Here is a 21,383-nt window from a genome sequence, read left to right on the forward strand (position 1 = left end):
AACTTTTCTACTATCTGATGGCACAAAATGAGCATAATTCATGAGAAAGCTGTTGAAAGTGCTTGATCAATAGTAATAGGCCTAATTAAAGAATTACTTGAGCATCTGCTGACATTTCTGAGTTCAAAACCATTTTCCCAGAAAGACTAAATAATCATTCTGTTGTTTTTGAATCTGTGCCCTTTTTTCACACATTTTTAAAAATGTTTTGGAATTGGTGCAGTAGATTTCCTCAGCCAGCAGCCATGAAACCAGCTGCAACGGCTGCAATGTTGCACAATGTTAAGCAGCGTATTCCTGATCCAACCTAACCCTCTAAAACACCAAAGTCAAACAATAACACAGACAACCTATGGCTGCCTCCTGATAGTTAACTAAACCAGTAGTCAATGAGAGACGCCTTAGTTGAAGTTTTCATTAATCAACAAACAAAACAACTCCTCAGAGAGTTGCCCCTTGCCATTTTTTCTCTTGTAACATGGAAGTCACCAGCGCGCTGCTTTCAACTGTAGTTTCCCACCAGCTAGTAAGTTCAGTTAGCGGTCCTATTAGACTGGGATAAATCTTCAGAGACCAATAGAAGCCAGTTTGATGAATGGGAATACAGTACCAAGGTGATTTAACGTTACAGTGGCTCCGACCAGGACTCCAGGGATGATGGGGACCTGGTAAGTCCAAGTGGGGACAGGAGGTGTGAGGCGGGTGACGAAAGAGTTTGTAGTGAGTTAATTTATAAGTTTGCAGCATCCTTAAGTTCATGAGTAGCTGTTTTTGTGAAGTTGGAAGTTATTTATTCTGATGTTTTGAACAAGACCGATTCTGTCTTCTTGCACATTCAGAATCACTATAACTTTTTCCATTAGCATTTAACAGGAGGCTGGATTTGTCGACTAATGGCTTGTACCAATGACTACTGGTCAACTGGGAAAAATCTTTACTTGGAGGCAGCAATAAGATAAACTAACCAATCAAGTTAGTGGTGGATTAGCAACTCCCATGTTCTGCAAAGTAAAATTACTGTTTTTGTTCCTAAATGTTTTTTTAATTTAAAAGCAACTGGCTTCATAAAGAGTTTTGGAAGTTCTTGATGGCTGGATGTCCGGATTTATCCAAGAATAAAACAGGAAATCAGAATTTGTGAGGTCACAGACTTGCAGCAGACTGTCCGAAATCAATATTCTTGTCTGGCTACAGGTTTGGATAAATTAACTCAGTGCTCAATAATGGGCTTAAATCAAGTCCCGCAGATTGAAATGCTGAACATTTTTGTTGGTGTGATTTCAGAAACAAGACACCAGGGAAAGAATCCTGAAACAAGACGAACAGTCTTGTTCCATTTGGACCGAATTCAGCAAACATTTCACACATCCGAACAATGACTCTAGGGACTTAACGTCAGACGAAGTTACTTGTTCAGATGGACATTTGTCGCAGTGTTTAACCAAACTGTGACAACTGGCAGTGGTGTAATGGAGGCGTACAGGGTGAAGCTTAAAGTCTATGGCTGTACTGTTCTGCTGGAGAATGCCCATCTGTCACTGTAATTACCTTTGACACACAATGAAAAATAAATAGGCTCACAGTGTGTCAGCCTCCTCTGGCGCGTATGTGTGTGTCAGTAGGTTAGATATGGCTGAGGTCACTCTCTTAGGACCAGAGGTTAAGTAGCTACTGTTGACCTTGAATTGGCAGTCAACTCGTCACTGAGCAGCTTGTTACTTGGCTGAATGTACCCGTCTGTGGCTCTCTGTTCTTTAAAAAACAGAAATGGAACAGAGAATTGTGGCTTGCACCATCTGGACACTTTTTTTTTTTTTTAAATTTTATTATTTATGATGTTTCAAAGTGATTTACTGTTTAAAGCACTGACTTTGGTGGTTTGTAGGTGAAGAAGACACCACCATGTTTAAAAGTCTCACTTTTAAACCAGATTCAGGTCAGTTTGAACCTCGCGGCTTAGAAATCACAAAATCAATGCTCGGCAGGTTCTTGTCGTTAAAGTGAAGTCGCAGTTTAAATCTCCGTAGCAGCTGATGAAATGTGGAATTAGAGAATAAATTACTGCTGAGCTCCCCTGCCTCCTCAGCAAGGCACTTAACCCCCAACTGCTGCACTGGGAGACTGGTTTTACTGGGAAGCTCCCAGTTGTGCATGGGACAACAATGCGAAATGGTGTGACGCTGAAGTTAAATGTAAAGAAAAAAAAATAAACACTGCGTTGAGGCCTCCACTGCACCACTGCTGCATAATTAACAAAGCTGAAGTCATGACCATTTTAAGGCAGTCGTCATGAATATGCGGATAATATCAGGTGTGTTATGACTGTTTATGATGTTGGTAAGTAATTATGGCAGCTAGATACCTCAGGCTCAAGGACAAAAACATTACCATCTAAGTGTCACCCACACATTTTCAGCCCTACTCATCTTCTCTTTCAACTCAGATATCTCTAACATCTCTCTAATGTCACATAACCTCTGTTTTCTTTCAACACTCTCTCCCTCCTCTCTGAGGTTTAGTTTTAAACTGGCGTAGTTTTCCTGTTGAGTGTATCTGAGTTGCTATCCCTGTCCCTTTTGGCCGTCAGTCGATCCAGGGTTCCCACGTTGCCCCTGTCCCTCTCCCTCTCCATGGTGGCTGTAGATATCGGTGCCGTCTGGGCCGTTGTGGCGGATGACGTGGAGGTGTTCAGCGGTGCCGAATTCTGGGCTACCGCCGCTGCCGCCGCCAAGTTGGACTTGGAGTGAGACGGGAGCGTACCGCTGCTGACCACGGCTCCTCCTCCGCCACTGCCGCTGGAATCTTTCGGGAAGTAGTTGTGGAGCTGGTACAGCGTGGCGCGGTCCACCGTGCCGTAGAGAGGCGGGGCGCCACCTCCCAGGCTGCCCAGCTTGGAGTCCCTTGACAGGGTGTACATGGAGATGTCGCCGCCCCCTCCGCTTCCGCCACTGCTGCTGTGGTGCGGGTTGGGCAGAGTGGCCACAGAGAAGGGCGGGGCAGAGGGTGGCAGGCTGAAGGTCTTGGAGGCACCAATGGGCGAGGTCTCCTGCGAGTGAGGCGGGTCGGTGGAGCGCGAGCTGGAGCGAGAGCGCCGCCTGAAACGGTAGCTGGGCAGTCGCAGCATGGCGTGCGTGGTGCTCTTGAAGAGGTCGGTGCGGGAGCGACAGCGCAGCTCCTTGTTCTTCTCGATGTAGATGTTGACGGCGAGGACGCCCACCATCTCAGCCAGGATGAAGGACAGGCCGCCAAAGTAGAAGGACCAGCCGTAGGAGTAGTGCCACTTCTTGTCCTCGTCTTTCTTGGGGGAGATGTCGCTCAGTGCTGCTGAGATGTAGACGATCACTCCAATGATGTTGCTGAGCCCTGAAGAAATATACAAGACTTGTACTGTAAGTGCTCCTCTGAGACAAATTAACCTGCAGCTTCATTAAATTGTTTTCCAGGCAGGGCACTGGAACTGTTTCCTTTCAATTATACAAAGAAGAGGCGGCATAATATGAAAATCAATCTGCATATCATGCATAAGAATTTCTTATTATGTCTGTATTTGACTGATAGATCTGAAACTGAAGGCGAAATAGCACAGTATAATTTCAGCTTTGAGAGGAATAAGACAGATTGAAAGGACAAAGACGTGCATTAAAGATTGTAAAGCAGCAGACACAACTGGAGCTAAAACGCTAAAGCGCATTGCACATTATGAATTCCTCTTTTAATAAAATTCTAACCCACATTTGCTCTAAACAGTAAGCACATCCTCAAGAAACTCTATCTCCAAACTAGGAATGAAAGAACAAAGTTGTCTCTGTCAAAGCCACGACAAAGCTGTAGTCTTACCTGCAGCTACAAAGAGAATCCCTCCGCCGAGAATGATGTTTCTTTTGCTCTTGTAGAAGCCGCTGGAAGCGACACAGACTCCACCCAGCAGGAGCAGTATGGCACTGAGGATGGGGAAGATGCTGGAGGCTCGCACCACACCTGCAGACGAGGACGCCGACAGAAACACATCACCTCGTGTACTGAAATGTTTCTCAGCTTTCCCTGGATTTTGCTATGTCTAATAAATATGAATAATTCTTTACTTTCCATAGTGTGGTAGAATAAGTGAAGGTTTTTTTTTTTGAGGTTCGACACCATTTGAAGGCGCAAAGTTAACAGCCTTGTGACACTCTTGGGAGAAAAAGTGTTACCACGACGTGCTATAGCTGACACTACAACTTGGCTCTGGAAAATCAGCTATGTATTTATATAAGTTTACTACGTAATATTTAGTACATATGTCTCTTGTGGCTCAGGGTGAGCCTGCCTTACAAACTGGAGCGTATAATCTTAAAGACATGGGTTTTATCAGGCAAGGACAATAGAAATTAAGGATTCAGTGTTTTCAGAGATTGACTAAAAGCCAGAATACCCTCGCTTCTTTAACTATTCATCATCTGTGTCTTGGAAGTCCCTAATCTCTAATCTCTGAAACTGCAAAACTAAACCACTGCAACACTCTAAAAACAATGTTTGAGTTGATATATTTTATAATAGACTGGAGCATGGCCATCACCCTGCTCAACATGGGGCTAAAACAGCAGCCGAAATGGTTTTGAGTTCAAGTACCACTAATTATGAAATGTTTGTTGCCAAAGGGAGCTTCAGACTGTCAGGCAGAAGGTTTTTGTTCCACTGAGCGGACATCACAGTATGCAAGCACATTTCTGCCAATATGATGAAAAAAAAAGACCCCGAAGTCATTATGATGAGAAATAATGACTTAGTATCTAAAAAAAAAGACTTATAATCTAGAAATAATGACTTAATGCATTAATCTTTCTGTGTTTTTATGAATAGCAATCTATAACGATGACATTGCCCAGGCTTTAAATGCCTGTACCATTCATTTGTATGCTGATGATATTATTTTCTATTATTGCACTGATTCCATATAATTGGCTACTGATAATGTGCCTTTTGACTGATGTCTTTTAATATTCTTCAGAGGGAACTAACTGATCTCAAACTTATTTAACAGAAGTTTACTCTGAATAGCTTTAAACGCATTAAATATCGGGGGCATCTGGTTTGAGGATAAATTCAGTTTTAAAGTTCAGACTGATAATCTGGATAAACAGCTGCAGAAAAAAAAAACCTTTCCCCTGTTAAGTAGAATAACAATTGTTTAAATTGTATTACTCCCTGTATTGGATCATGGTGTGTAATATATAGACATGCAGCTGTTACCACTCTTAAGCCTCTGGATGCTATATATCACTCTGCTTTTAGATTCATTGCTGGTGAAACCTACAGTACCCACCATTGTACCCTCTGTAAAAAACAGTCTCTCTATGTAAGATGAGGCCAACACCGGTATATATTTATCTACAAAGTGCTCATAAACAAAATTAACAACTTCTATTACCTCACTGTTAGACCTTGTGACAGGAGCTTATCAAACCCGCTCTTAGGACTGGATTACACTTTATGTTTCTCGGATCAGTGCCAAACACGGAAAGACTACTTTTAGGTTTCGTGCTCCGGACCTGTGGAATATCCTACAGCACACTTTAAATACTGATTGTCTGATAGCTTTAAAAACATGCACAGAAATCTTTGTGTTTTTACAAGTAATTGCTTTAATTAGGAATTAGGAATTTTTTGTTTCTGCTTCGTTAATATTGTATATTCTGCTTTTCTTTCTGAATGAAATCTCAACGTCACTGAAAATCAGGGTCAGTGTTTTCCTGAGAAATAACTAAAGGTTGAATGAACTTTTTATTTTACTGGAAATCAGCTGGAATCAAGGCACCAGGCAAAACATGAAATCAATTCTGTTTATTAGCAACAAAATCATAATTTTCTTTGTTTATCTATTGAAGCCTGAGCTGAAACGTCTGCACACGGTTGCATTACATCACCTAAAGCCCGTCTACAGTATATCCCTCTGCAGACACTTCAAACCTATAAGCAGAAGTGATAACGCAGAGAGACATTATAGAAGATTAAAATGCTGAGTAGCTCCATCTCTGGAATAGCAGAGCCTTCAAGTTTTCAAGGTGACTTTTTGAGCTGCACGAGCTTCTGTTTGCCTCTGAAGGAAGAGATAATGCTATGATAAGCATATATTCATAGAAGCATCTGTCAGATATGTCAAACAGTGACTGCAAATGATTCTATGAATTTGTTTTTAACAGGAAAAGGGTCTATGTGGGTGGTGTTTGCATCTTCAGCACAACTGATTGATTATCTGATAAATTCTGACCTTTGGGTTGCGGGTGATAAACTAAATTTTGTGTTACCACAACAGGATAGGCTTAATTAAGTAATTAGTAATTACTAGTGTTGTTGTAGCGGCCTACTTGAGTTTAGTCTTGGTCTCGAGACCACTCTTTGAAGGTCTCATCTTGAATCGACCAGATTTTTACTCTCAAAGGGTTTTATTTCTATCTCTATTTCTATCTGTTATTTCTTAGCATCATTACAGACTGAATGTAAAAGTTCCAGCTTCAAATGCAACCAATAACTTGATTCATTTCTAATTTGAATGTGGGGGACAGGAGAAGCTGTGGCTGTCTGGGAGAAGATGTCAGCCATTAAATCTTCTGTAATAAGATTTGGCCTAATTTCCAGGGAGTGCTTCAGTCCAAAGAGTTCATCTCCTAAACAACGTCCAAAGAAAAACACTCAGCAGTGTGCAAATTCTGTACTTCAACACTTACCGAGAAAACTGGGATCATGTCAAACTTATGCTAGCACTTAAAAAAGAGGCATAAAGAAAGGTAAGCTGAGTGTAAGGGATGCTATCAAAGCTAACTAGCCAAATTATGCATTTGCTTGTGATAAACAATGACATTACAGGGCCACACAACGTAACTAAAGTAAAGTAAGTTACATCAACGTTAGCTAAAGTCAGCTCAAACATTAACTGTGGTACCACTCACTCATTTGGTAGAGACAGCTAGAGATGTAACAGCACTTTATCTTGAATTGGGTGGCATCACTTTCATACCTTCATACCATCCTGAAGTATACAGTATTATGACAGTATTTCTATAAAATCTGTGTAAAATGGCTCGACTCCACTGTACCGCAGTACTTCCTTAATATAGGTGGAGACGATCGTCATAGCGATGCGATTTCCACAGTTTGGAAACAACACACACCTACACAAAGGAGCTCTGCCTCCACTTTGAGAAGCTGAAGCTTTTATTCACTGACAAACTCAAACCCAAACTGTACATTTACTGCCAGATTGAAAACTGCTCACCTTTTCCTCTGCTCAGCGTGCTTTTACCCTCACTCTCTGCCTGCATAGAGATTAATCGCTGCACCACTCTCATGCTTGCTAAAGTTATGCATGCTGTTGTTTTCATGTTTGTCAGAGATGTTACATGTTATACCTTTAAATTAAAATATCTGTTAGTTGCATCTCATAAACTTATAAAATCAATAGAAGGACCTTTAGATTTGAGGCCGATACATTATAAAAGATTTCTTAATTTTAGCCTTTGCAAGATAAACATTATCACTGTTTTCTTCGACCACGACTTGAATTTAAAAATATCTGGAGCATGTATCCACGATTGCCTGTTACTCTAAATTTTCAACATTTTCTATTATTAAAACAAATCGAATGGACTCTGCAGGCCTTGAGGAGGTAAAAGCTTGCTTGCTCAGTCAAGGTTGCACTGCAAAGCAGACACAAGAAGTCTAAGATAGGATCACAGCCTCCTTCGCAGAAATAGATATTTTTATATAATATATGGATGGAACATATACTTTTCAAACCACAAGGTTCAGGGCTGTACGAACAGAATTCGCTACCACAATGGAGGCAGGATGTGAAACCTGAATCCTGAGCTGAAAATAATCCATTAGTGAAGGCTGTTCTTTCAATCCATCTGTGGAAAAAAAGCTTTCTGTACACCCCCAGACTCCCAACCCCATGCACCTGGGCATTTAAACACACATACACACACTGCAGACACACACACACACACACACACACACACACACACACACACACACACACACACACACACACCTCCAGAAACGCTTTGCTTGAATCTGACATCCGTGCATTGATGTCCGCCCACCATCCCCTTCTGTCCTTTCTGTATCCGCGTGTGATGGAGACTGTAGTGTGTGTGTTGCGTTCTGTTGAGATGTGTGCATGCACACCATGTGTGCTAGGCCCACAGGCTGAATGTGTGTGTGTTTGTTTCTGTGTGCGTTTGTCGTTCAATTGTAAATGTGTGTGTGTGTGTGTGTCACTCACGCAGCAGATACTCTGCAGCATCTTGGTCGTAGTCTGCGTCATCTGGGAAATGGTTGATCTGGGAACACACACCTCGCTTCAAGCCTGTAAAAAGACAGAGAGGAAGAGGAGGAGAGGGTGAGGAAGGAGGTAGAAGAAAGTAGAGGTCACAAGGAAGAGAGAAGGAGAGGGAAAGTGACAGAATGGCAAGGGACAAGAGCAAAATTATGCAGAGAGAAAGCGATGGGGAACACAGTGAAGACAAACACAGGAACAACCAATAAATATGGAAAGAAAAATTAAAAAATGGTGAGGGCAGAAATAAAAGTAACAGGGGGAGGAAGAGATGTGAAAGAAAAATGAGAGAAATGATAGGGGAGAAGGAACAGAGGTAAACAAGCTAACAGATGTAAAGACAAGAGACAGATGAACGGATGATGAGAAAACGAAACAATAGACACAGAAAGTGGAAGAGAGCAAGAAAGATCTGATCTGTAAGTGTCTGGGAGAAAAGGCAGTGTGATTGCATAACACAGAGTGATTGCAGAATTCACTGTGATGCCTCGGCACAGTCACCATGAGCCAATCAGACAAACATCTGATGAATAGTTGCGGTCGAAGAGCGTACAGCCATGCTACTGACTCTCTCACCCCATTTACACCTGGTATTAAAATGTGATCTCTATTCTGACACGTTATCCAGATGAGGAGAAACACATGAGCACGAGGCAAGGGTGGATATTTCATCTCACTGTTGAGGGGTAAAATGAACAGAAAAAATTAGGATGATTTTCATTGCAGATGGACATCCTGCCTTCATAAGCATACACGCATTAGGAGAAATATGGCAGCAGGCGTTGATGCACTTACCCAGGTAGCATATCCAAATACAAATTCTATTTTATTACCATGTCTGAGGCTGTGTGTTGAGCTAAATGCCAAAGTCATCATGGTAACATATTAACACCAACATGTTGACATGTTAACATGCTAATGTTTAGAATGAATAATGTTCACAATGTTTAGTTTAGTATAATAGCATGCTAATTAGCAAGTAGGTGGGGCTGATGGGAATGTATTTTTTTCAGAATCTAATTTTTCTCTTAAACACAAGTACTGTGCCGCTTTCCTCCTCTCCTCTGTGTGGGAATATACAGTTTTCATTTCATACCTTCCACCAGGAGCCATTACTTGACTTTTTGAAAGTTTTAGCTGTGGAATAGCTGCAGCCTCCCTCTGTTTTGTCTTGCAAATCGTAACCGAAATTGCATCTGTGCGCTTAGATTTATTACTGAGAGGGAATATTTGTTTACCTTGATAGCTATTTGTGCATCTCATGGACAAAATACACATAAAGAGAGAAGAGAGATCCCATGTTTCTCTGGCAATAAAATGAAAGACAAGAAAAAAAAAGAATAATAAAAGGACAATTCAGGCACACACACACTTGTGCAAATAAATAAAAGTCAGTCAAAACAACCTGAAACAAAATCAAGACAGACTATAACATGCATCAATGGGACAGAATTATTAATCTAACGGGACGGGAACCAGTTTAAAGAGGGGATATAAATCCACAAATGGACCCAGGAGACAGCAGATTAAAAGACAGAGTATCTGTCTAACACCTTAGATGATTCCTCAAAAAGCTGCCAGGCAACAACAAAAGTCAATATTTTGTCACATCTTAACAACAAAAGGTCTTTTCATATGAAATAGGTTGCAAAAACTAACTATTAAACTTGATGAACTCATTCTGGATGAACAAATTTTCCTTCCATGTCAGATTTGATCACACACACTGAAAAACGCAGTGTTCTCTTTGCCGTTCTTTTGTTTATGATAATTATACTAATACCTGTAAGTGAATGTGGTAATTTAGTGGTGTTAAAATGCAACATGTCAAACCTTTAACTGGGTTCCTTTATAATAAATAGTTGCCTCTGTGTGTGTGTGTGTGTGTGTGTGTGTGTGTGTGTGTGTGTGTGTGTGAGGGTGTTTGTTCTGTGTGTGTCCTCTCCTATTAAACCTGTCTGTCAGCTGCAGCAAAGCAGGAAAACTACTTCATCAGTCACAGAATGAGTCACCGCTCATATCTGAGCTCTGGGGCATTATGATGAGCTTTATGTTGAATGCATAGTACTGCATGAGTGTATATATGTAAGTGTTTGTGTGTCTGTCCATGAAAGTAAAAGAACAAGAGCAGCAGGGGAACAATGAGGCAAAGCTCAGCTCTATACATCTGCAAATCCTCTTATCGGAATTATGCAACAATGCCAAAATGTAGCAAAACAGGAAACACAGGGGGTCACAGCAGCTTTATAACATCCCATTATCATGTTTACAGCATGTCATGTCATCATTATGCATTCTAAATATAGCTCCGACTACAGATACATGGACGGTGTGAAATCCTAATGTTTGCCATCTGTTCGGAGCAAAGGAATTTCGTTACAGTAGGTTTTCGGTGCTTTTAGACGGAGAGCTGCTGCTGCGTCTGCTGCTCTGTGACGTTGGTGTTCTGTGATTTGATTGGGCAGCGGCAGGGTGCAATGCTGTCCAATCAAAGGCCTTCTTGATGACCTGTGCTGTGCAGCGGAGGTGTTAACTCCAGTCACATGACTTCTAGTTGAGTCAGATTCAGCCTGCCTTTACTGTGTCAGACTTCCTGCCCGTTTGATCTGCTCTTTGCTAATTGATTGGTCAACATCGGGAAAATGTCATTTTAACCTGAGTACCTGACCAGTCCCATGTTGAGAGTTTCTCCCACAGCCCCCAGGATACAGAAACCATACTTTAATAGCAATGACTCGTGACTTGAATTTGACCTGAGCCTTTTGACTTGAAAATGCTTGACACCCCTGAGCCCAAAGATGAAAATATATGCTATTTAAAAAACAGGAACTAATTTCTCTACATTTCCCGAAGTGACTAACAGGGTCCAAAATTAACACCCACCAAGCGCAAAAAGTGGGTAGATTTCCCGTTCGGCAAGTAAATCTTGGAAGTCATTCCAAAACACTGATGGGTAAATGTTCGCGCCAAAATAGTCATGCAAAAAAAAAACTGTAAACAGCCTCAGCCACATTTTAGTGCAATTTACAGACACACTGCTTCTGTCCTCTGCTGTCTGTGTCGGAGTTTGACACACACAGAGGGACAGGGACTTCATACACTCATCAATCTATTCTTGAAATAATTTACATAGTTCTACATCTGCCTTTTTTGTTCTTTCTGCAGCATTTTAATTAATTAGATGCTTAAATCATAACATCCCATTCATTTTTATATCAGCAAATCCAACCATACTTTCGTACAAAACCAAAAACCAATTTGCTTTAAAAAAGTGTGGTCAACAGAGTAAAATCACAGCATGGTTGAAAATTAGACTGAGACTCAACAACTTGCAACTTTGTGCGAAATTTGAAGTTGCACAAAGAACGTTGAGTCGAGGATCTGCTGTTGAAATGACATTACATTTGGTGAAGAACGCATAATGACTTGCTTAAGTGTCATAAGTCAAAGTTTAGTACTCGTCAGTCTTGACTTGAAAAGTCTTTCTTGTAGAGTTTCTTGTGACTTGCAAAACACTGACTTGGTCCCACCACTGACAGACAGTATCACATGCTAAATACGGTAAATGTAGAGAGAATGTTTATATAGCAAGTTTAGCTACAGTTTTATCAACGTAACTTATTTTATTGACTTCTTTGTTCACTGTGAAAGCTTCATTTCAGAGAACTCAGATACCAATCACATTCTCTAAGGTTCTGAAGAAAACATTATGCAGACCAGATTCTGTTTTCTGTTAACTGACTGTATCAGTAAAATTTTCTCTGACAATATATTTTATCTGTTTTCCAGTTCAGTGCACAACACTTAATTCCTTTATCAGTCTTGTAAGATTTGCCTCCTCCTGTAGTTCAGTTGTAAAATTAAGGGTTTAACTCAACCAGACTAGAGCTGGTGATTGTTGGAAAAGTGAAAAGACAGACTAAGAAGTTTTTGGTGAGTTTTATTTTGTTTCTGTTGAGTTTGATTGGAGCTGAAGATGATGTTAAAATTATATTCTGATGAGTCTGGCAGGGTCAATAAAACAGCTATTTCTGGCTGATTTTACTCTGATTTTATGGGGATAAACTTGCTTTTAACTATGTGGTTGCATCTATATGCATCATGGCTGCCTTGTGTATCCTGTGCGCATCCTCAGAAACGCTATGCATATGCAAATGAAAAAAACATGCTCAAGCAAGCTTCACCTGCAGTAAGTGCTCCGTGGTGCACTGTTGAAGTGGCATGACAACATGATTATTGAACGTGTTTATTGTTGTGTGTAGACTCTTGCAGCACCTGGTTAAGGTTGGGAAAAGATCACGATCTGGTTTAGGGCAGAAAAAGTCTGCAGCGACATGAGTCACAACATGTTTGACTTTCTGGAACCTCAATCAAAGTGCTTTTATCGTCTAAAACTAACCACAGACTGGATTTTGGATGTGAACCCTGGACTCCGGTGTCAGAGCCCTGTTGTTTGCACGCCCACCATCCACCCACCTGCCTCTGACTCCGGTGTGGTACAAAAGACATGCCTCAAAGCATAATCCAGGAAATGATTACGTTAGTAATTTAGTACTATATCCGGTCAAATTAGGCCCTGCATTGTTTGCCATTGTTCCCATTGTCGTCATGGTGACAAGACGTACAGGCGGCGACAATCTGAGGCGGCAACAGCAGCTTTTGTTTTACCAATCGAGAGACGACATGGTCTTAACTGACCTCATAATGACTCCAAAAGGTTAAAGAGCAGATCAGCAAAGCAGACAAATAAACACAAGTGGAGCAATATATCTAAGTGGTTGTGCGTGTGTGTGTGTGTGTGTGTGATGGTGAGTCAGAGAACACCTATTTATGTCTGTTCTGATTACAATGATGAGCACACTGACCTCAGCAAGACCCTCCAGTGACCAGCGCATAAGAAGACATGCAATCGACCCCCAACGCACGCAACGTTTCCGCAGCCTTGAACACACACACTCAAACACACACACACGTGCGTTTGAACATGAGTACGACCAGCTGTACCTTCAAGGCAGCAGATCCTCCAGAGGCCGGAGTGGGTGAGCGCCCCGGGGTCCTTCTTGTCCTTGTTGTTGGAGTCCTCCTGGGACGAGTTGGCGGTGCTGTTGCAGATGAAGGCGCGGGCGTACAGCCAGTAGTCTGTGCCGATGGCCACTGTCATCAGGGCAAAAGCGGCGAACGCTCCCATGGTGGTCAGCAGCACCTGGATGCCCCGCTCGCACCACACCATCGCGGGGCGGGGAAGGAAACTGATGTCTGAGAAGAACAGAGACACCAACATCCTTCTTCAATAAAAAGCAGAGCACCTGATAATACTTCAGTTCAAACTAAAGGTGTTTTCATATTAGGTACAACTGCTTCATCCTGTTCCTGAGTATGTCTGCCCTCGCTCTCCACTGGTCAGCTTTCACATTAGCAATGTTCTGTACCTGAGTACACTTGCACCATCACCATTTGTTTATGTTGTTGCTATGGTGTAGAAAAGCCTGCCAGTCGGTCCTTGTTTTGGTATGGTTAGTTTTCACACCTGATGTGAACAGCACCGGAGACCACCTTTCCAAGTCGACTCAACCGAATCATTTATGGTACATTCACACTAACCAAACAAACTGGACTCAAGTGTACTCCTCTCCTCACCCAGTCCCTGATGTGAAAGCCCCCTAAATAACTGTAGGTGTGCAATTAATTGCAATAACAATAAAATAGCAATATGGCCAAGTGAAATTGCAGGACCAAATCACACTTTTTGAAAAAGGAAAAGGTGTGAGAAAACAGGATTATTATGAGGTATTGTAGTGCTGCAGAGATGACCTGGCCTAAAACTCTTGTCCTCCAGATGAAGGAAAACATGATTGTTTGGTACAGACCTCTATAAATATCACATCATCACAATTTTATTCATTTTTTTTAAGTGAACATGAAAATCGTAAAACCGATCGTTTCCACTAATCATATCGCATATTGCAATTGCAACATGTTTTATAATTTTTTACCAAATTGCACAGTCAAATAATTTTATCCCCATTTAGGTCGACATTAACGGTCACACTGTATTGACTGCTGACACTTCCTGTTCGCCCTCTCATGGAGGCACCAACAAAAATAAACTGCTTTATGTCATTATGATTATGTTTGATGCAGAAGAAAAACATGATAATAATCATAAGTTCTAAGGTTTAAAGCTTCAGATGACTAAGAGCACTATTTACAGCTCTCACCTTGTTGTAACTGTTAGCAGATGAAAAGTTTGACAGTTACACCTAATCTGCACGGTACAATCACAGTCTCATATTTCTCGTCACTTCAGGCTGCACTTCTTTGCTCGATGGCGCTGGATCGGCTGTGACGAGCGATCTTCTGCTCACAAGCCTGACCTTTATCAGCCTGTGCGAAGGTTATGGTCACTATACCAATCACAATATCTGTCTACACGTTACTGACTGATTTTAAGAAAGAAAAAACTACATTCAATATGAAACTTAATAGACTCTTAATGGGTAATTTATTTCTATAAAGGTTGAAAAATGCCCTAAGTGGCTGAACACCCATGAAATTAAAAATGAGATGCTAAAAATAAGACATGTAACCACTTTTGCATTCCACCCTGTTCACAATTCATTGAATTGTCAAATATTTATGCATTAATAGAATTAGTGTCCCCCATGGGCTTCTGTGGGTGACTGGTTGGAGCTGCTGATGGGGTTCAGTCTTTCTGTTGCATGCTGGGTGAGCACACTGGAGCTGGTTTTAATAATAATAATGATAATAATAAAAAAAAACAAAAAACAAACAGCGTACACAGCCTGAAGCAGTGAAGAAATGTTGGCAGCAGGCGGCCGGCAGGAGAACAAAATGCCGACCCCGCTGCATCAACAAAAATATAAAACATCAAATATCGTTACAGAAATGAAGAGTGGGAGATGGACTGCTGGGAGACACAGAGAGAACGAGCATTCTGCGTCTGCGAGTTTCCCCAAGAACATTTAAATAAAGTTTGAAAATTCATTATTTCATAGGTCAATTGATTCTCTCAGCAGGTAGGCACATTTAAATTCTGACCTTCCCGTCAGAACTTGGATTTCACAAAGACTCGTTTTAAGAGGTGTCAATATCAACAGAGTTTGCAGCTACACTCTTAGAGACGAGGGTTCCAAAAGGGTTCTGAAGGGCTGAGGTTCTGAGGTTCCTTCTGACAAACGCTTTTTTGAAGACAGGGTTCAACAGGGGATATTTGAGGGATTATGGGTTTTACTAAGAACACTTTTCATCCACAGGGCGCTATTTTGAAGAAAAGGTTTGTAAAAGGTTCTTTGTGAGACTATGGGTTAAGAACCCTTTTCATCCAAAAAAACGTTTTTGAAAGAAAGAGTTCTTGAAGGATTGCTGGAAAGCATGGGTGTAGTTGTAACAGAGATCCTTAAAATCTGTCCAATCTGTAGAACATAATATGCTTCTTCGTAGAACCCTCTGAGTCATAGAGGGAACTTAAATATATTCTTAGATCTCAGTGGAACCTTTGGGTGGGTTATACATGAATCTCTTGGAATATAAAAGGGTTCTCTGTAGATACATTAGTTGGGTTCTACATAAAAGGGTTCTTCGTAGAACCCTTGGGTGGGATTTCACATGAAACCCTTGGAATATAAACGGTTCTTGGCAGAACCCCTTGGCTAGTTTCTAGATGACAACTCTTGGAATAAAAAAGGGTTCTTGGTAGAACCCCTTGGGCAGGTTGTAGATGACAACTCTTGGAATTTGAAAGGGTTCTCGATAGAATAACCTGGGTGGGATTTCACATGAAAGCCTTGGAATATAAAAGGGTTCTTGGTAGAACCCCTAGGTTGTTTTCTAGATTAAACCCTTGGAATTTAAGAGGGTTCTTTGTAGATCCTGTGGTGGGTTCTACATGAAACCCTTGGTATATAAAAGGGTTCTTGGTAGAACAACCTGGGTGGGTTCTACTCAAAACCCCTGGAATAGAGAAGGGTTTACCTCCAAACCCCCTTCTGAGGTTCTTGTTAGCACCCTTAGAAGGTAGAAAGATTCTCAATAGAACAATAGAAGCTGTGTTCCAGTTCAAGCAACTAATTTTGAACAGCTCTAAGTATTTCCAGTAAAAATAAACCAGTTTGGAACCTGGAACAAAAAAACATAGCAGGTTCCAAGTATCGGTTCAAGAACCGGAGCTAATTTGGTGAAAAAGGGCTCCCCGAGAGAGTTCTGGGTAGAACCATTACATCATACAGGGGTTTCCTGTAGAACCCAGGGAGTTCTGGGTGGAACCTTTCACAGACTGTTCTAGATATAAATGGTTGGTTGTTATAGATATATGGTTCTAATTAGCACTTTTATTTCTAAGAGTGTTTGGAATCTTGTTGCTGATAAGATCAAAAAACTGTTAAGCTCAAGCAGAAAAGACACTGAAGGGCAACTGCAGAGGAGCGTGACAGAAAAGGAAGCAGCGTTCAGAGGTTTACGTACATGTTGATAAAAAAAGGAGGCAAAAAGAGACAAGAGACGAGTGGATGATGAGACGAAAAGAGACGAGTGGAGAGGAGAGGAAAGACAAGATGAGAGACATGAATCGAAGCTGAGAGGTGAGCAGTGAGAGGGACGACGAGAGGGAAATTGAGATACAACACATCTGTTGTGCTTCAGGAAACATAAATGAAACATCCAAGGAGCATGGAAGGGGAGGGAGGTGGTGCTGGTGCTGGTGGGGGGGGGGATCTGCGGGTCTGCGTAGGTTCTGTTTAACCATTTAGTTCCTCAGTAAGATGTGAATGAAAATGGTGGACAAATGCAGGAAAGACCACCGCGTCCGCTCACCCGATCACAAATGGGAGGTCAATGTAAACAATCGATCGGACGGAGAACATCACTCCCACTGTGGGCTTTTAAACTATTTGGCTAATTCAGCTGGCCTGAGGGGTGTTTCCATGGCAACGCAAATCCCAAAATAACAGCTGGACCACTGGTACTCTGACCCTGAAAATGACCCGCCTGCTGGAATATTCATAAGGTAAGTCCCAAAATGACTGCAGGAAGACATCACTGCACCGGGCGGTGAAGTAACACCGACCCGATCAACCCCAACGGGGGGAGAAATATTCAGACCTTTTGCTCAAGTAAAAGCAGAAATACCACAAAGCAGAAATGTGTTCACAATTCTACAAAAGTATTATCATCAAAATATACTTCAAGAACCAAACCAAAGCTTCTCACCATGTAGAATTGTTGATTTAAATCTAAATTACGGATGTATTAATATGTATGTATGTGACTTTATTGTTGCAGCTGGTAAAGGTGGGGCTAATATGAAAAAGAAGAAATAAATAAGAGAGAAGCTGGTTACTGGTTGTTTGTGTTGTTAATCAGAGAGATGCTCATCTTATTAAAAAATTTAAAGGGAATTTAGGAGAGTCAAGCTGAATGAAAAAAGGTTAAATGCAATTTTATTTTTATTCACAACATGAAGGAACTTTTAATATTTCTAGTCTAGAATTGCAAAGGTGCTGTTTTTCCTGCACTTTTGTACATATTGCTTCTTTTCTACTAAAATTAGTGAAAAGGACTGTTTTACACATTTAAATTACTAAATTTACAGGTCAGACAAATGAACTTAAACACTAGGTCCCTCAGTACTGAACTTTTTAAAATCTGGCCTGAAAAATCACTGAACAAATCAGTTAGAAAGAATAAAGTGGCACAAAATGAAAATACCAAAGTAAAGTATAAATACTTCAAAACTGTAGTTAAGTACGGTTCTTGAGGAACCAATCAGGATCAGTAATGCCGATGTCCAGAATTATTGAGATGAATCATGTTCTGTTGGTGATATTACAGCGATAATGGTTATTTTTCCAGGTAATGCTGACAATATTTAATGTCCATTATATTATTACAGGACCTGTGGGTTACACGCTGGACACTTATTTTATTAGCCTGCTCCACAGAAAGTGAATGACTCACTGTGCATAAGTGTAAGTCACTGCTGTATGTTTCTCTGTTATATTGTGTGCTTTTTTTAAAAAATGTTTAGTTTTATGTTTTTTGCCAACAAATAACACAAACTGCCTGGAGCAAAGAATAAAACTGAATGGAAACTGAATTTGATTTTTTTTTATATTCATTTCGCACTTAATGCATTATGTTTTAAGTGTTTATTTTGTATCTATTATATTTTTTTGTGAGTTGCTTGTGAGTAAGACTTGGAAAATTTACATTTCTGTCTGAATCTTTACCTTTTTTTTAGCCATTTGTGGAAAGAAATACTCATAACGTGGAACCTGAAAGTTGTTTGTGTGATGCTAATATCCAGAATCTCTGTATTTGATTTAAGAAAACCAATGAATTCATTTAAAAAAGATTCAGTGCCCATGTAGAATACCAAAAAAAATCACAGCAACGTTGAAACTGGCATCATATTGATATGTTTGAAAAGAGTGAGAGAGGGACTGAAACTTCCTGCAGTGTCTCTGAACAAAAAATATCTAATTGCTTAATTGTTTAATTGAGTTAAAATGTAAAGTTAAATTAAAAGTCACAATATCAGTTATACTAAGTGACATTATTTATGTACAGTACAGGACTTTTTTCTCTGCTTGTCAACATGTGCAGCCACAGTTTTTGTCAACATGACAATAATTTTGAAATTGTTTAAAAAAGTATTATCACAATTTGCCTCAAGTGTACCACATCCACTATCCTGAGACACTGAGCAGATTAATTTCAATAAATCTTGAATGTCAGTGTACTTAAAAATATATCAGAGGACCAGAGTGTAGGATTTAGTGTCATCAAGCGATGAGACTGCAACCAGCTGAATACCCCTCGCCTCACCCTCCCCTTCCAAATGTGTACACTGAAAAATGAAAAAGTTGGGGAAACTCAAAATTTCAAGGCAAAAGGTTTTTGACTGAGCCCTGAGTTTTTGAGTTTAAGAAATCCCCAAAGATGTGTATTTCAAAAATTACTGAGTGAACTCACTGAAGTGAAAGTACTGGTTAATGTTTTTTATTTAATGTGTTCAGTTAAAACCGTTTAGACTTCAGGCACCACTCACTATATGCAATTTTTGAAATGCATTTTTTTGAGTTTCTAAATCTTAAAGATTCATGTTTATCTAAAGAAAGAAGTTTCAACCAAACATTATAGTTTGGAAAAACTTAAAAAAACAACAAAAAAACTTAAAAATCTATCACAGTAAGTTGCCTTCAAATTTTGAGTTGTCACAACTTTATTTTACAGTGAAGGAGAAACTACGGTGGCCATGAGAGTTGCAAAAAAACGTCGGCCGTTGTCTGGTCAGGGCTACTGTAGAAACATGGCGGTGTAAACATGGTGGCCCACACCTTCTGTAGCTGTTAACTGCTCATTCTAAGATTAAGAAAACACAACAATTCTCTTTTTCAGGTGATTATACACTAATAAAAACATACTTATATTCAATTTGTACCATATTTTGCAGAGAGATACATTTTACAGACTGGACCTTTAAACCAAAATCTGTTAAATTCAAGCATGCCAATAGTAAAAATGTACTAACTGTGCAGAATTGCTTCAGGTTGCAGTGACAAAACTAGTTCTGGCAACAGTGTCAATTTAAATAAAACATTTTCTGCTCTTACACATAAAAACAAAACTCAGTGTAGACAATAAAAGTGGTGACACAGCGCTTTGCATCCTGGCTGTGCTTGATCCTGATTGGTTAGTCTTATCGGATAATGTATGGGATCCAACAAACCAAGGCTGCTTTTTGCATTTGAAAAAATAAAAAATAAAAAATAAAAATCTGTAGTCCAAAGACAAGCTAATGAAAACTGAATGACATCTCAAGTTTCAGGCAGGTCATGTCAGCACTGCAGAAGATGTTTCAATTAATTTGTCTTACAGCATGTTCCCTGAATGTGTCTGCACTCCCTTCATTCATCTCTGCTCCAACAAACGTTTAGCTTGGTTACACAAATGCCAGCGCAGATTAATCAGAACCACTTGCCTCCTGAATCTAGACCTCTGTACACACCCCATCGTGTGTGTGTTCCTGCATTATGTTTGTCCATGTTTGTTTGTGTGTTTAAATGTTGCTTGAATATGTATATACATGTAGTGTCATGTGTGTGTGTGTGTGCATGCATACACATGTGCATCTGGTTGTTTGCATGTATGCCTCTGTGTGTGTGTGTGTGTGTGTGTCAGTGTGTGTGTGAGTGTGTAAGTGTTACCTGGGGGCATGTTTCTGCCTTTCGCCTCCATCTCCTCTCCCCCCCGCTGCTGCTGCTGCTGCTGCTGCTGTTCTTCTTCTTCTTCGTCTGTGAAGAGCGCTCCGTAGCCCCGGTCCGAGCCGCCTCCATCCACCGTTTATCCTTCACTTTCTCTCCCCTTCCCTTTCCCTCGCTCCTCTGCCTTCTTTCTTCCTCTTCTTCCTCTTCTTCTTCTTCTTCTTCTTCTTCTCCCTCTCCTCTCTTTACCTTGAGCGCTCCTTCTCTCTTCAGCGAGCGGGGGATGCTTCACTTGGCGTCCTCTCCTCTCATTGAATTGTCATGGCAGTCATCTTCACTGCTGAGAGAAGGAAGGAAGAAAGGAAGGGAGGGAGGGTAAAGAGCAGATGAGAAAGAGAGTGAGAGGAAAGACTGAAAGAGAAGGAGAGGAGCAAAGGACAAAGAGAAGATGAGGGAAGAGTGAGAGGAGGAGATGAGAAGATAGAGGAGGGGGGAGAAAGGATGGATTCGATTAACGAACGTGACATGAGTCCTGAAACCGGGGGGGGGGGGGGGTACTCCTGTACAGAAGCATCTCCCAAACAAACATGTTTTCTACATGAGAATGGTGATGTGTCATTAAAAAACAAACAAACAAACAAACAAATAAACATCCAAAACCTGATGCTGACGGCAGAAAACGAGCCCCCCTGTCAAACACGAGAAGCTGGTCTGCTTCTACACAGAGAGAGGGAGATATAAAGCAATAGAAAAGAACAGGCGATGCGAGAGAGCGTGCTCTATTCCATCGCCATGGCAACAGTGAATTCCAAAGTCTATGGTGGAGCTGGCGAGCGAGCGTGTAT

General features: G+C 40.8%; 1 protein-coding gene across 1 annotated transcript; it reads right to left on the reverse strand.

Annotated features, from left to right (window-relative positions):
* Positions 1–701: 701 nt before the first annotated feature.
* Positions 702–20,900, reverse strand: LOC146313465 (voltage-dependent calcium channel gamma-4 subunit-like). Its single transcript, XM_084738711.1, has 5 exons — positions 20,542–20,900; positions 13,322–13,573; positions 8,264–8,347; positions 3,838–3,978; positions 702–3,363 (listed from the first exon to the last, which is right to left on the reverse strand). Exons 1-5 carry the CDS (start codon positions 20,570–20,572, stop codon positions 2,522–2,524), a joined length of 1,350 nt encoding a protein of 449 aa, XP_084594837.1. The 5' UTR covers positions 20,573–20,900; the 3' UTR covers positions 702–2,521.
* Between the last annotated feature and the right edge of the window lie 483 nt (positions 20,901–21,383).

The sequence above is a fragment of the Lutjanus erythropterus genome, chromosome 16, assembly GCF_056507025.1.
Source record: "Lutjanus erythropterus isolate fLutEry1 chromosome 16, fLutEry1.hap2, whole genome shotgun sequence".
In the NCBI taxonomy this organism is placed as follows: domain Eukaryota; kingdom Metazoa; phylum Chordata; class Actinopteri; order Lutjaniformes; family Lutjanidae; genus Lutjanus; species Lutjanus erythropterus.